The sequence below is a fragment of the Thamnophis sirtalis genome, unplaced genomic scaffold (assembly GCF_051295495.1).
Source record: "Thamnophis sirtalis isolate CommonGarterSnake01/CBP01778 unplaced genomic scaffold, rThaSir2_p1.2 scaffold_5, whole genome shotgun sequence".
NCBI lineage: Eukaryota > Metazoa > Chordata > Lepidosauria > Squamata > Natricidae > Thamnophis > Thamnophis sirtalis.
This window is the reverse complement of record NW_028261385.1, coordinates 98,942,488-98,956,936: the sequence shown is the minus strand read 5'-3', so window position 1 is coordinate 98,956,936 and position 14,449 is coordinate 98,942,488. Positions and strand designations below refer to the sequence as shown.

Here is a 14,449-nt window from a genome sequence, read left to right as displayed (position 1 = left end):
CACACAGCCATACCAGTCGAGAGGGGAGGGGAACTCATCAACCCCAGGCCTGCCGGCACAGCCAAGTTTTGACGGCTTTCCGGAAGGCCTGGAGAGAGGTGAGGGTCCGGATCTCCGCGGGGAGTTCATTCCAAAGGGCCGGAGCTGCTACAGAGAAGGCCCTCCCCCGGGTAGTAGCCATTGGCTGGTGGACGGAACCCGGAGGAGGCCAACCCTGTGTGATCTGATGGGTCTTTGGGAGGTAATTGGCAGCAGGCGGTCTCTCAAGTACCCAGGTCCAATACCATGAAGGGCTTTATAAGTTACGACTAGCACTTTGAAGCGTATCCGGAGACCGATCGGTAGCCAGTGCAGCTCGCAGAGGATAGGTGTAACGTGGGTGTACCGAAGTGCACCCACAATCGCTCGCACGGCTGCATTCTGGACGAGTTGAAGTCTCCGAATACTCTTCAAAGGCTGCCCCGTGTAGAGCGCATTGCAGTAGTCCAGTCTTGAGGTCACGAGGGCGTGAGTGACTGTTGCGAGTGCCTCCCGGTTCAGGTAGGGGCGCAACTGGTGCACCAGGCGAACCTGGGCAAATGTCCCCCTGGTCACAGCCGACAGGTGATGTTCTAAAGTCAGCTGTGGATCCAGGAGGACTCCCAAGTTGCGCGCCCTGTCTGAGGGGCGTAAATTTTCACCCCACAGCCTGAGTGATGGAATAATAGCCAAATTCTTGGGATGAAAACACAACAGCCACCCGGTCTTGTCTGGATTGAGTACAAGCTTGTTAACCCCCATCCAGACCCTGACAGCCTCCAGGCACTGGCAGTTTGACATCCAGTTTGACATCCCTGCACTAGACGTTCAAATGTACAAGTTTCATGTCAATTGTCCTTTATTTTATCCCTCCAGATTCCTGTGCTTTGGATAAGACTGAGAAAATGACTGGCTAAAAGTTAGCTTTCATGGCCAAGGATGCTTCTCTGATCTTAATCCGTCACCTTAATCAGAACATCACATTGTGGTGTTTTCTACATACAGTGCAGACTATATAGCTTCAATGTCCTGGGGAAAGTCAAACTATGGATTGAATTGGTTCGTTCTCCCAGAATAGCATTAACTTGTAAATACCGTATTTTTGGAGTATAAGACGTACCTTTTTCCCTCAAAAAAGAGGCTGAAAAACTGGGTGAGTCTTATACACTGAATACAGCATTTTTTGCCTCCCAAAACCCCACCCCCTTTACCAAAATGGTCATGCAGGGCATGGATAGCCTCTAGGAAGCTTTTAGAGAGCTTCTGCGGGCTGGGGAGGACAGAAATGAGCAAAAAACGGTCCATTTTTTGCTCAGTTTTAGTCCCCCAGGCCCCAGGAACACTCTATAAGCTTCCTAAAGGCTATCCATGCCCCCCCCTTTTTTTTTTTCAAAAAAGGGAGCCGTTATCGTGAAAAACAGGCCATTTTTGCCCCACCACCCCAGGAGCACTCTGCACACTCCCTAAAGGCCATGCCTTTTGGGGGGGGGAAGGGCCCGTTTTTGTGAAAAATGGACCATTTTTGGGAGGTTTGCAGAGTGCAAAACCAAAACCTTGGTGCGTCTTATACTCCGGTGCGTCTTATACTCAAAAAAATACAGTACTAAGGAAGACCATGATTTTTTTGATAGGAAGGCCATAATTTGTTGTCTTAGGGTCTGTAAAATATTCAAGGGTATATCAAGAGACATGTATGCAGCTTAAGCATTAAAGAACAGGAAGTTGCTTATATTTCATCGATAGCAAATTCTGCTCCACACTTTTAATATTAGTTCTAATCCAATGGACAATCTATATATTAAAGGGAGGTTTTTGTTCGATTTTAGGTAAGGCACGGGGTGATGGTGTGAAATCTATATCAGAATGAAATGAGCCCAAGAGGACCTGTGAACTCCTTTTCTTTCTAAGACTTGTGCTTATAATGTTGAGTTACTAAGACATTACTGTGAATTTTGATAATGCTCTGGCTACAAAAAAGGAATTGGTTTTTCTAATTTGTTTGCTGTCTGCAATCTTTTTTTAAGAAAGAGAACAATGTTTCAGAAAATTGTTGAAGAGTCAAAGACCTACAATGATCAGAAAAAGTGGGTTCAATATTTGTCTCTGGAAACCACAAAGAAAGAGATTATTATGTAAGTGATCCCTTTTTAAAAAGCTAAACATATAAATTGCAAAAGTGAAAAAGACAAAATGGCACAATCTGGGGTTAAATATTTGTACTAAACTAGGTCTACCTATATGTGGGGTATGTATATATAGCATATATACATATACGTCTGTGTGTGTGTGTGTGTGTGTGTGTGTGTGTGTATGTATGTATGTATGTATGTATGTATGTATGTATGTATCAAAAACGGGTGTGTTTTTGCCCTCCCAAGCCCCCAGGAACTACTGGTTCAGACTGGTTCGACCAAACTGGTAGTAGTTTGGCGGCCTGGGTTGCTGGAACCGGCAGCGATCCAGGCCTGCTACCCCCCCCCCCCCGAACCAGTTCTCCCAGCGCCACCATAGGCGCCGCCATCTTGTTTTTTGTTTCTGCGCAGAGCAATTTAATGTATGTATGTATGTATGTATATACATGTTGGGTCTTTTTGTAAAAATTGGCTATCTGGTTAAGATGTACCAATAGGTTCTTTGAGAGAGTTGTGGATGGAACTTAAGATATAGAAAATTGAGAATTATTGATATTAAATTTTCAGTGTTCTCCCTAGGAGGAATTACTCTGAGTGCAGAACATATATTACAGGTAGTCCTCGACTTACAACAGTTCATTTCGTGACTGTTGAAATTTACAACGGCACCAAAAAAGCAACTTATGACCATTTTTCACACATATGACTGTTGCAGCCTCCCCACGGTCACGTGATTTACATTCATATGCTTGGCAACTGATTCATATTTATGACTGTTGCAGTGTCCCAGGGATCACGTGATCCCCTTTTCCAATCTTCTGACAAGCCAAGTCAATGGGGAAGTCAGATTTACTTAACAACCATGTTACTAATTTAACAACTTAACAAGTGTGGCAGGAAAGATCATAAAATGGGGCAAAGTTCACTCACCAATGTCTCACTTAGCAACATCAATTTTGGGCTCCATTATGGTCGTAAATTGAGGATTACCTGTATGGTCATTCAAGCCACTTGGATTGGATGAGAAAATTCTAACAGCTGCCTTTTGGAACTAACACTCTTAGTGCCACTGTAAATTAAAATATAATAGTCATAAAATCTTAAAGAACTTGGGCAATCTGGCCGGATGCTACCTGGAGGCTACACACACCTGCTTGCCTACAGACCATCAGCATATACTTGGGAAGATGAGGTTTTGCCTGGTCCTTTCTATAACTTAAACATGTGTTTAATATGAACTCTGAGTCATGGAAGGAAAATATATTGCCTTGACATACCAAGGTGCCATACCAACTCATTATAAAAATTTAATTCCAATAAAACACTGGTGAGCACTTTGATACAGAACACTGAGTCTCACCTGATGAAGATATCTAAACCTTCTAGAGCTGTCTTTCTTTCCTCTCTACTAGATAGCTTTCTCCTAAGGCACCATTCCCTGCTTCTCAATGGGTTCCTTTTGGGTCAGTTCTTCCTGGTTCCCTCATAAGATATGCATGTATCTGTCTTGGAGAGCTGCTTGGAAATTTGCTTTGGTGCAATGATTTTGCTGCTTGGGAGAATGTGAATGGACAGAGAAACACAGATTCCCTCATTGGGTTTTTCCTTTTGGCTTCTTCTTTACAGGGCTATGATGATGACCGCCTGCGATTTATCTGCTATTGCAAAACCCTGGGAAATCCAGAGTAAGGTCAGGTGCCTTTTACAGTGTCTTTTCTTCAAACATTAAGACCAATCTGTGGATTGTGCATTTTCTTTATCATAGAGTTGAATCATTTTATCTGTAGTGTGCAACAAAGCGTTAAAGGTTGTTCTGTCTTAGACTTCCCAAGATCATGAAGCAGACTCCTTACCCCGATAAAACCCCTTTCATTTAGTTTAAAGTGAATTCCTCTCCAGCAAAGTCCCAGCAAACAGTCTTTTATGAGATTTCACAACTACAGACCTTTATCAGGCTTGGAGAGTTGCGAGGCCGATATCTTCCAAATGCCATGCTGTAGCAGCAATTACTTGGCAAGAAGTCAGGAAGAGATCTTCACCCTAATGAATTGAACTAATTGTCTCCTGCAAACACCACTCCCCTTTTGCTCCTCTTTATTCCCTATGGGAGGGGCCATTCACCATCCACCTGTGCCTTTACTCCCGAGTTGCCCTTGTTCCTTAACTATTCCCTTCTCCTGGCAACTCTGTGCATGTGCACATTGGGAACAGACTCCAGCTGTTCTTCTGCCCCACTGATATTTGACTCCGAAGGCAACTGATAACTGTTAGATGGCTCTGGCCCCATCGCTATCTCTGATGCAGAGGACTCGTTAGAGCCTTCCCCAGACTCCAGGACTGGCCCATGTTCCTCTCCAACCTCCTCACTGTCCGAATCTGCTGTCAGCACTGTGTTAATGCCAACACCATATACTTTTCCACCCTGTGTACAGGTGGCATTACTTGTAGCAGCTGAATTCTGGGAACAGGGAGATCTGGAAATTTCTGTACTTCAACAACAACCTATTGTAAGTTCATTTTTAAAAAAATAGTGATTGATTTGCTTCCTGTCTTCTTCTATTCCCTCCCCCACTAGTAACCTTTCTACTTCTAGAAGGTGAAATCCTAAGCTGTGGGCAGCCCTCCTTTGCAAATGTCCTCCCAGCAGGAGGAAGACCCAGAGTTAGCTCAATTCTGATTCAAGGGGCATCAGCACTGCAGGACATGCAAAATAACAGCCTTGCTAGAATATATAGTAGAAGCTATTTTGGGACCTTTCCAGGTGAAACAATAGTTTAAACTCATTTTGTAGTCAAAGAGAGATGAAAATGAAAAAAGGACTTATCATTCTCACTGTAATATTTCCTCACTACAATGGGCAACGGGGCTGAGAAGGAATGGATCAAGGACAGATGGTTTCTGCTCTGTAGATCATTTAATCTTGAAATTCACCCAATTTCAAAAGCAAATGTGGTGGTCATTGAATGGAAATCACCCAAATTTATATATGGAGAGAAATGTTTTTTTTCCTTTTCCATGGGAGCAAATAATAACCATTTATGTGAGAAGAAAATGAACTTGATTGAAATAACCTCATTTTTTCCCAAGACATTATTTTCCAATTCTCCAAACTACTCAAAATTTCCACTACCGGTTCTCCAAAACTTGTCAGAACCTGCTGGATTTCACCCCTGCCCATGGTCAGGTGATCAAAATTCAGATGCTTGCCAACTGATTCATAGTTATTTATTTATTTATTAGACTAGGGCTTTCAGCCCTCTCTAAGCGGTTTACAGATTTTTTAGCAAATTGAGTCAGCAACTTGCCCCCACAGTCTGGGTCCTCATTTCACCCACCTCAGAAGGATGGAAGGCTGAGTCGACCTTCAGCCGGTGAGATTTGAACCGCTGAACTCTAGATCATAGTCAGCTGAAGTGGCCTGCAGTACTGCACCCTAACCACTGTGCCACCTCGGCTCTTATGATGGTTGCAGTGCCCCAGGGTCATGTGATTATCTTTGTCAGAGTTTGTTGCAGCAATCACATCCAGAAAGCACATACAGGTAACTGATTCAGCAGGATTCATTAACTTCTTTTTATATCTAACACATAAAGTAAATATACAATACCAAAAGCAGGTTTTCCGTCATGGTAGCAAATACAAGCAAACACAGAGGAGAGAACAGTTTCAGTTTTTGTTCAGAGCAGCAGATTAGTTTAGAGCTCAGCACAGACTCAGAGCTACAGAGCTAAGCCATGTCCAGGCTCCAAACTGTTTCAGGTCCCATTGGCTGACCTTGTTACTAAGTCCTATTCCAGTTCATAAATATATCTACTCTGACAATCTTTTGCAAGCTTATGACAGCAAAGTCAATGTGGAAGCCAGATTCACTTAAGAACCATATTACTAACTTAACAGCTGCAATGATTCACTTAACAATTGTGGCAAGAAAGGCCATAAACTCACTTGACAAATGTCTCACATAACAACAGAAATTTTGGGCTGGTTTTAAGTCGAGGACTATCTGCTATTGGCGTGCTTTAAACCTTCCAGGTTTCTTGGCAACACTAGAGTTCAGACTTCAAAACCCTGTTTCTTCAGAGGATTTCATTAATGTGCCCATTCAGAAACAACCATTGCTATTTTTTTCCCTAGCCTATGATGGACAGAAGAAAAGTTGCTGAACTCCCAAAACTTCAAGTTGGTTTCATTGACTTTGTGTGCACATTTGTATACAAGGTAAGCGGATTAATGATCTGATCTATTAGGTCCAGGAAACTTTACTAAGTTTAAATCACTGTATGAAACCTCTTGCCTTCTAGGTGATTTGGATTTTATCTCCCATCACTTTTGGAAAACATGAGCAATAGCAAGGGATTATAAGAATTGTAATCCAAACCATCTGGATGGCATTAAGTTGCTTATACTGGTTGAAGCAGATATTTTTTTATCACCAACAATATCTCTGCTTATGGCATCTTAAGTACAAATCCTTTGGGTGTTAGAAGGCAGATTTCCATTTCTTTTATTTATAATTAACCTTTATTTTTGTTCACTAGGAGAACACGATGACTCAGTGGGTAATACACTGAGCTTGTCGATCAAAAGGTTGGCAGTTCAGCGGTTTGAATCCCTAGCGCCCCATAACGGGGTGAGCTCCCATTACTTGCCCCAGCTTCTGCCAACCTAGCAGTTCTAAAGCACGTAAAAAATGCATGCAGAAAATTCGGGGCCACCGTGGTGGAAAGGTTTTTACAGCGCTTCGTCTGCCTTTAGTGTTGAGTCATGCCAACCACATGACAATGGAGACATCTTCAGACAGCGCTGACTCTTCGGCTTAGAAATGAAGATGAACACTGCCCCCTAGAGCCAGAAATGAATGGCACGCATGTGCAGGGGAACCGCTGCTCGTGCATGCACACTACAACTAAAATTGCTCTGGGCATGTGCAGAAGCAAAAAACAAGATGGCGGCGCCATAGGCAGGAGAACCAGTTCAGGGGTATGGCAGGCCTGAGTCACTGCCAGTTCCAGCGATGCAGGCCACCAAGCTACTACCGGTTTGGCCGAACCAGTCCAAACCAGTAGGAACCCACCACTGGTGCAGAGGGTTTGGGAGCCTATAGAGTGCTCCTGACAGCCAGGGAGGGCAAAAATGAGTGAAAACAGGCCCGTTTTTCACAAAAATGGGTGTGTTTTTGCCCTCCCAAGCCCCCAGGAACACTCTGCAGGCCTTTAAACTCTCTGCACGCTCTGTTTTTTGGAAAAACAAACCTGCAGAGTGCTCCTGTAGGCCAGGGAGGGCAAAACCTTTTTAAAAAAAATTTACCTCTTCAAAATCATGGTGCATCTTATAGTCCAAAAAATACGGTAGGTTAGGTTAAAAAAGCAAATCCTCAAGCAAAACAGAAAAAATGTCTGTTGTATTTCAAGTTGAAGGTTTTACTTCTTAAAAATAGCCTTGTCTTTTCTTGAAGCAAATTATGCTTTTGACCTTGGATAGATCTTTGCTGTGTAACTGATGCTTAATGCAGCTTATAAGAAAGGCCTTGTATTATTAATAATAGTTATGAGATGTATATTTGTGAATGTATATATGAGAAATAAAAATAAAAACTTTTTTTCCAAAAAAGGATTTATATAAAATAATAATAAAAAAGAAAGGGCTTGTTTAAATGACCATGAAATTTTTCAGGACTGAAAAAAAGAGACTTATAACCATTTTTCCCACTTAAAATTGTTGCCCCACAGCCATGTCCATAGTCATGTGACAAAATTTGGACGCTTGTCAACTGGCATGTGTTTATGATGGTTGCACTGTAACTGGGTCATGTGATCCCCTTTTGCGACTTTCTGGCCAGCAAACCAGAGGTGGTATTCAGCAGGTTCTAACTAGTTCTGGAGAACCAGTAGCGGAAATTTTGAGTAGTTCGGAGAGCCAGTAAATACCACCTCTGACTGGCCCCAGCCCATCTATTCTCTGCCTTCTGAATTCCAGCTGATTGGGAGGAAATGGGGATTTTGCAGTAACCTTCTCCTACCATGCCCATCAAGCCACGCCCACCAAATCATGCCATGCCCACCAAGCCACGCCCACAGAACTGGTAGTAAAACTTTTTGAATCCCACCACTGCAGTAAACACAATGTAGAAACCAGATTCACTTAATAGGCGTGTTACTAACTTAATAACTGCAGTGTTTCATTTAGCAACTGTGGCAAGAAAAGCCGTAAAATGGATCAAAACTCATTCAACAACTGTCTTGCTTAGCAACAGAAATGTTGGGCTCACTTGTGGTCGTAAATTGAAGACTACCTATAACAAGGAGATATTAGAGCTACTGGTAAAGACTGCAAACACCTCAGGAGGCTCAAGTCTTTGCCAAAGGACTTGGAAACCATTCATTTGGGATCCTTCTTCCTATTGTTTGCTCATGTAGGAATTTTCAGAGTTCCACCCTGAAATTCTGCCAATGTATGAAAGGCTGCTCAACAACCGCAAAGAGTGGAAAGCTCTGGCTGACGTGTCTGAAGCAAAGATGGCAGCCTTGCAGGAAGAACAGAAGGAGGACCAAAAAACAGATGCTCCAGGTTAGGAGGAAAAAAAACCTCAGGATCTCTAATATTCTTGAAGCCTCTGGAGCACAAAAAAACCAGCCCTGCGAGCAAACCGGAAATTCGGGGACAGACTTCCGGTTTGCTCGTAGGGCCAGTTTTCCTAAAGGCCCTGGAGAGGAAAAAACAACACTACAAGCAAACCAGAAGTCACTTCAGGGAAGCTCTTGAAGCGTCTGGAGGGCCTCCAGGCGGGGGGAGGCTATAAAGCCTCTGGAGCTGGGGAGAGTAAAAAAAAGCAAGCCAAAAATGGGGGGGGGGAGTGCTGATCGTGCATGCATGCACACTGGAGTCGTGTGCAAAGCACATGAGCCAAAAGAGGGCTAGCCATAAGTGGACTAGCACATAAGTATGTCCAAGGGGAACCTTTGCCTTTACCTAAGTCAAGAGGAGAGGTTCCTTTCACATTGGAAAGACTAGTTTATGGCCTCAATTGCTCAATGGATTGAGGATATAATGTGACTTACAATTTATAAACAAGTTGCTTATATACATAGTTCAAGTAGAGATAAATTTCAATGAAACATGGTCGTCCTTTATTGGACATCTTTTATCCTTTATTGAAATTGTTACGTAAAACTTAATTTTGTATTACTTTTGGCATTTCCTTTTTTTAATGCTTATTTTTTTCCTTGTTTAAAGAATAAAGCAATAAGAACAAAACCAATAGCAGAAATTAGGTTTAAAACACAGCTAGCAATTTCTCTAAAGTACAAGCTTAGCCGTACCATTTCATTCATCCTCATCAATACCAATTTTATAAATTTGTCTCTTTTCTGTCAATAAAATTGTTCTTATATCATAATTCCAAAATCCAATCAATTTTGTCTTTCCCCACTCAGTTCAGATCGCTTTTTTCTCATCTGATGACGATCCTGCAATTAAAACAGTACCTGGCATGCAAACATTAAGTAGATGGTTCTTCATAGCCAATTCTTGATTGACACCCACTAAAGACCTCAGCTAACCATTGCTTTTTTTCTTTGTGCAGCACCAATGGCCAATGGAGGACCTGTTACCTCGTCTTCAACTTGTTGCATTATTTAGATTAATGTTATAAGAGTACAATAGGTCAACAGTACTTAAGGGTGGATTCACAAATACAGCATCAGAACTAGATTTGCCAGGTATACAGATGAACAAGAGCCATAGCCATGTGGATTTAGAGAAGCACATGTGTAGTCTCCTTGAAAAACTTAAGATATACATAGCTAAGTAGCTGAAGATCCTCCCATATGTTCTAAAGCTGTTCTGGAACATGACATGTATATGTTTGAGCTACATGAACATTCTGTGTCACTAAACTAACTCTCTGCCTCCTGTGGTATTTTGTGGCTATATTATTAGAAATCTAGAATAATCTGTTTCTCAAGATTGTTTTATAAAATCAAGGGCCAATCATGGCTGAAGTAGTTTGAAATCAAGCAGACTCATAACAAAGCTTTAGAGGACCTAAGGTGCTCTCATCAATAACATGTACAATGAATAATTTCAGCGCAGACTATATGAAGGCGAGACAAATCTGTAGAAGGGATGCAATCAGCCATCAAGGGAGAAAAATGGAGTCTATTCCCATACAAATCACTGGGGAACAGACCCCTATAATCACAAATCCTGCTTCTGCAAGATATTAAGTTGCAGTCCTTGTTTCAAATGTACCAGGGGTGTCAAACTCACGGCATCACGGTGATGTCACATGATGTATCGGAACCTTTTCTCACTTTGCTAAACCGGGCATGGGCATAGTCAGTGCATGAAACATCTGGCCCCAGGCCAAGAGTTTGACAGCCATGGTCTAAAGCTTCAAATTTGGCCTTGGACATTAGCCTTATTCTTACAGAATACTTCCTTCTTTTATTGACATAAATAAATCCCAGGTTAAAACACATAAAACACACACACACACAGAGGCTTCCTTTCAGATGCAAAACAATTTTTTGTTGTCAGCAGTTTTTGCTTATAGACCAAAATAAATGCTAGAATTGTCCAGAAGAGCTGGTGATTATTGGCAAATGCAGTTTATTTTCATGTCAAGGATATAATGGGGAAGCAGAGCATATAAACATTTGTGATTTGACTTTTTTTTAAATTTATATTTATTGGCTACCCAACTCCAGTGAAATAAAATAAATTCTGTAAAAACACATGAAGAGTTGGGGACTGAGCCATCCAGAATTATAATTTAGTACTATTGAATGAAATAGAACTGAAACTGTATATAAGCAAATTGCTTTCCATCACAAAGGAGTATGGAAATAAATATGAAAGAGCAAGGACATCAGCCTGGTAGCTAAATACAAATTATTCCGCATTATCATGTTTTCCTATGGCTGAACCATGAAAAAACTAGACTTGCTCAAGCTGTGGTCTTAAAGGTTCCTGAACATTCCTCAGTCAGCAAATGTGACAAACAAGTACTGGAGTATACAGCACCGGTCATAGCACTGCTGTGCAAAATCATAAAACTCTTAACTTACAGTACTTATTTCAGTCATGTCATCCGATCAAACTCATTGGAAAAGGAAGCTATTCTTGGAATAGCTATTCTCCAATAGCTGTAAGAGGAAATGATGCTGCCCAAAAACAGGGTGAGTGGATACTATCAAAGTCACCCCCTGCCAGAGCATAAAGCAAATAAAAAAGGCCATACGAGATCAGAAAATGTGTAGAGCTGGTCCACAAAATTATGAAAAATCAGGCATCATTGAATGGATAGCATCTTATTACAAATAGGATAGCAAGGCTAGACAAATTTCTGGTAAAGGACTATATAATTCTAGTTAAATCGCACAAGCATGTGTACAAATTTAATTTGACCAAAGTTATTTTTAAAAATAAAACATTTAAAAACCTTCCATTTATTCATCTACCTGCCTTAAATCTTTCAAATAGAGTGTTTTTTCTCAGCATATGCCATGTATAAGGAAAACTGAAAATGGATGACTTATTAGTGTGCAAGGTGTTACTGGTAGGTAAGTTTTCTGAGGAAAATGAAAACTACATGCTGAAAGCTAAAAAAAAATCTACATCCAATATTGAGAATGAATTGGTGGTCTGAATTGGTCATCAAAAGCTTGTAATTTTTATACAACAGAATGCTATAAAAAGCAGAAATTGGAATATTCTTTGGATCAGATCAGGTGTTTCTATTCTTAATCACATCAGTTTGCTTTACAATGGACCTCAGTAGTTTTATCCAACATTTTTCCTTTCACTACTTATAATACATATAGCTTTCAATATATACTGTAGAAGACTAGTAGCTACTCAATCATTATCAGTGTTAACATCATCACTAGTACACGTTTTTGTGTATCAGTCAATACACAAACAGAATCAACACAAGGACTTAGAGAATAAACTCAGATCAGCACACTATTTCATTTTGTCATTCCTTTTTTAATTAGCACTATTCACATTAAGAAAATCAACATTGTTGTGAATGTCTGTTTACTGATGTAAATAAATGTATTTTAGACATTTAGAATTATCTACTTCAGCATTTCAAAGATTGGATATAAAGATGTGGACCAAGGAGGTTTATTTCAGTATTGATTCTTGAGCTAAAAAAAGAAAAAAAAAGGCAATTAGCAAAAACAGTAGCAAGCTACATCCTAAATGCACACAGATTTTAAACAAATTTTTGAAGGAAGCTTTATGAAGTATATTCTTGTCAGGTTTTTTTGCCAATTTCCTTAACTGATAATACTTTAGCTACTAGATGATCAAAGACACAATAATATTCTCTTCCAAATATGGAAGAATTATTATATATTAGCTTTATACTAGATTTTTCCCCCAAATTAAAATAAATATTTAGAATCATCTACAATCAGATGTAGCCACCCTTGAAGCACATTAATTGAAATCAACGACTGGTTCTTTCCATTGGTGCCTGAGATGACAGGCCTCCACAGCCAACCATAATCAAAGAAAAATGATACACATGGGGAAATTTGATGCAAGTATATAATCTATGATATTTGCATCATGATGTATTTTTCATCACTTCCCCCAGCTCCCAAGATGTGCAGCAAGAGTATTGTATGCACAAACTTGGAAAAGCAATGAAACACTTCCAGGGGAAGATTGGATTAGAAAGTTAACTGGATTTGCAGAAATGTTAAAGCTGGCTACTTTAGCCAGAAAAAAATTGGTGAAAGATGTTTTTGAAAGACCAGAAATCTTTTGTGGACTTTCTATTGAAAGAAAAAAGATTAAAAAGAGACAAAGAAAATGGATAAAAGTTTATAATCATAACTCAATAGAAAGGCAGAAGGCAGAATTATGTTTATTAAATTCCTTCCTTTTTTCACTTTCTATCTTACCATATTAAAAATGCATATAATTTATTTATATCCTGCCTTTACAAATAACAATAACAAATTTACAAACAACTCAAGGGTGAAGATATCTGACATACCTTTCTTCAATTTTCCTCACAACAACAAATATGTGAGGTGGGTTGAGGTGAGACAGGGTTTTCATGGCTAAGGCAGAATTAGAATTCAGTCTCTAGCCTGGTGCCTTAAACATTAGACCAAATTGAGTCTCTCTCTATGCTTGGATGTATGTATCTATGTATGTTATATGGGAGAGAGGGAAGTTTACTGAAATCAAAAACATCAACCTTCTGTTGACATAGATGTAGTCCACTTATAACATTCATTTAGTGACTATTGTCAAAATGAAACAAATGTACAGAAAATACCGTCTTCCAATGCTTTTGCAATTCTTTTCAATTCCTCCTGTTTCGCTTTTTCCTCTGCTTCTATTCTCCTATCCTCTGCAGCAATAGGCTTTAAATAGGCTATTGTAAAGTAAAACAATATGTACTCAGAGGAAACATAAATGCATTATAATGTATTCCTTTACATTTCTTTGCTTTCAATTCATTAAAAGCATGTGGAGTTTCAAAATACAAAATATTTATCATAGGCCTCTGGAATAATTTTAGCTTCACAGTGGATCAATTTGTTCTCCACTTTTAGCATTGCTAAATTAATTAATTAATAAATAATTAAATGCAATTTCACAAAATATAGAAAAGGGTAAGTATAGAGAGTATACTATTTTTTTATTAATAAGCCCTGAACTCAGAATGGATTTTTAACAAGATTTTAAAAAATGTTTTAAATTGATTTATTAAATTTATATGCCGTCCATTTTACCAATAGTGATTTTTTTATAAAATTATTTATAAAATTGAATATGCTCATAATATTCATGCACCAATATATGCATCAAATCTTAATTTTGGAAATATAAATATAGACTCCAATCAGGAGCAACGTGATATTAATAAATTGGTATCAATATACAACAAGCAATCTTGTGCACTTATTTTTTTTCATATGAAGTGATCTAGAAGATGCTTGTGAATAACTTAAGCCAGATGGAACAGCTGGATGTAAATGCATCTATTACAAAAATATTACAGTACAGTTTAATTGATGTAGTTTTTAAAAGCTAACTTCAGCTATTCACAATCCAAACATAAATAAAAAGGTTATTTTTATTAACCACTTACCATATCTTCTTGCTCCATAAATGATTCCCAACAGCAGTGCTGAGTATCTGCAGAACTTTAAATTACAGAAATGTAAACCATAAAGAATATTCATAAAAAGACTGAATTCAGACATTCCAATGTGTTATATATATTTCCACAGTAATACCATTCTGTATACCCACTATTATTATGAAGT

The 14,449-nt window shown here is 39.4% G+C and overlaps 2 protein-coding genes across 2 annotated transcripts in view; one reads left to right on the top strand and one right to left on the bottom strand.

Moving 5' to 3' along the window:
- PDE6B (phosphodiesterase 6B) overlaps positions 1-11,435 on the top strand; it is a 47,405-nt gene extending 35,970 nt beyond the window's left edge. The window contains exons 17-22 of the mRNA XM_087716270.1: positions 2,043-2,150; positions 3,777-3,840; positions 4,583-4,657; positions 6,285-6,368; positions 8,567-8,717; positions 9,733-11,435. Of these exons, the coding sequence (XP_087572396.1) occupies positions 2,043-2,150; positions 3,777-3,840; positions 4,583-4,657; positions 6,285-6,368; positions 8,567-8,717; positions 9,733-9,788 (538 nt within the window). The 3' untranslated portion in view covers positions 9,789-11,435. The remainder of the gene's footprint in view (positions 1-2,042; positions 2,151-3,776; positions 3,841-4,582; positions 4,658-6,284; positions 6,369-8,566; positions 8,718-9,732) is intronic.
- A 684-nt stretch (positions 11,436-12,119) lies between these two features.
- ATP5ME (ATP synthase membrane subunit e) overlaps positions 12,120-14,449 on the bottom strand; it is a 4,962-nt gene continuing 2,632 nt past the window's right edge. The window contains exons 2-4 of the mRNA XM_014067400.2: positions 14,272-14,326; positions 13,453-13,551; positions 12,120-12,304 (exon numbers count right to left, since the gene is read on the bottom strand). Of these exons, the coding sequence (XP_013922875.1) occupies positions 12,282-12,304; positions 13,453-13,551; positions 14,272-14,326 (177 nt within the window). The 3' untranslated portion in view covers positions 12,120-12,281. The remainder of the gene's footprint in view (positions 12,305-13,452; positions 13,552-14,271; positions 14,327-14,449) is intronic.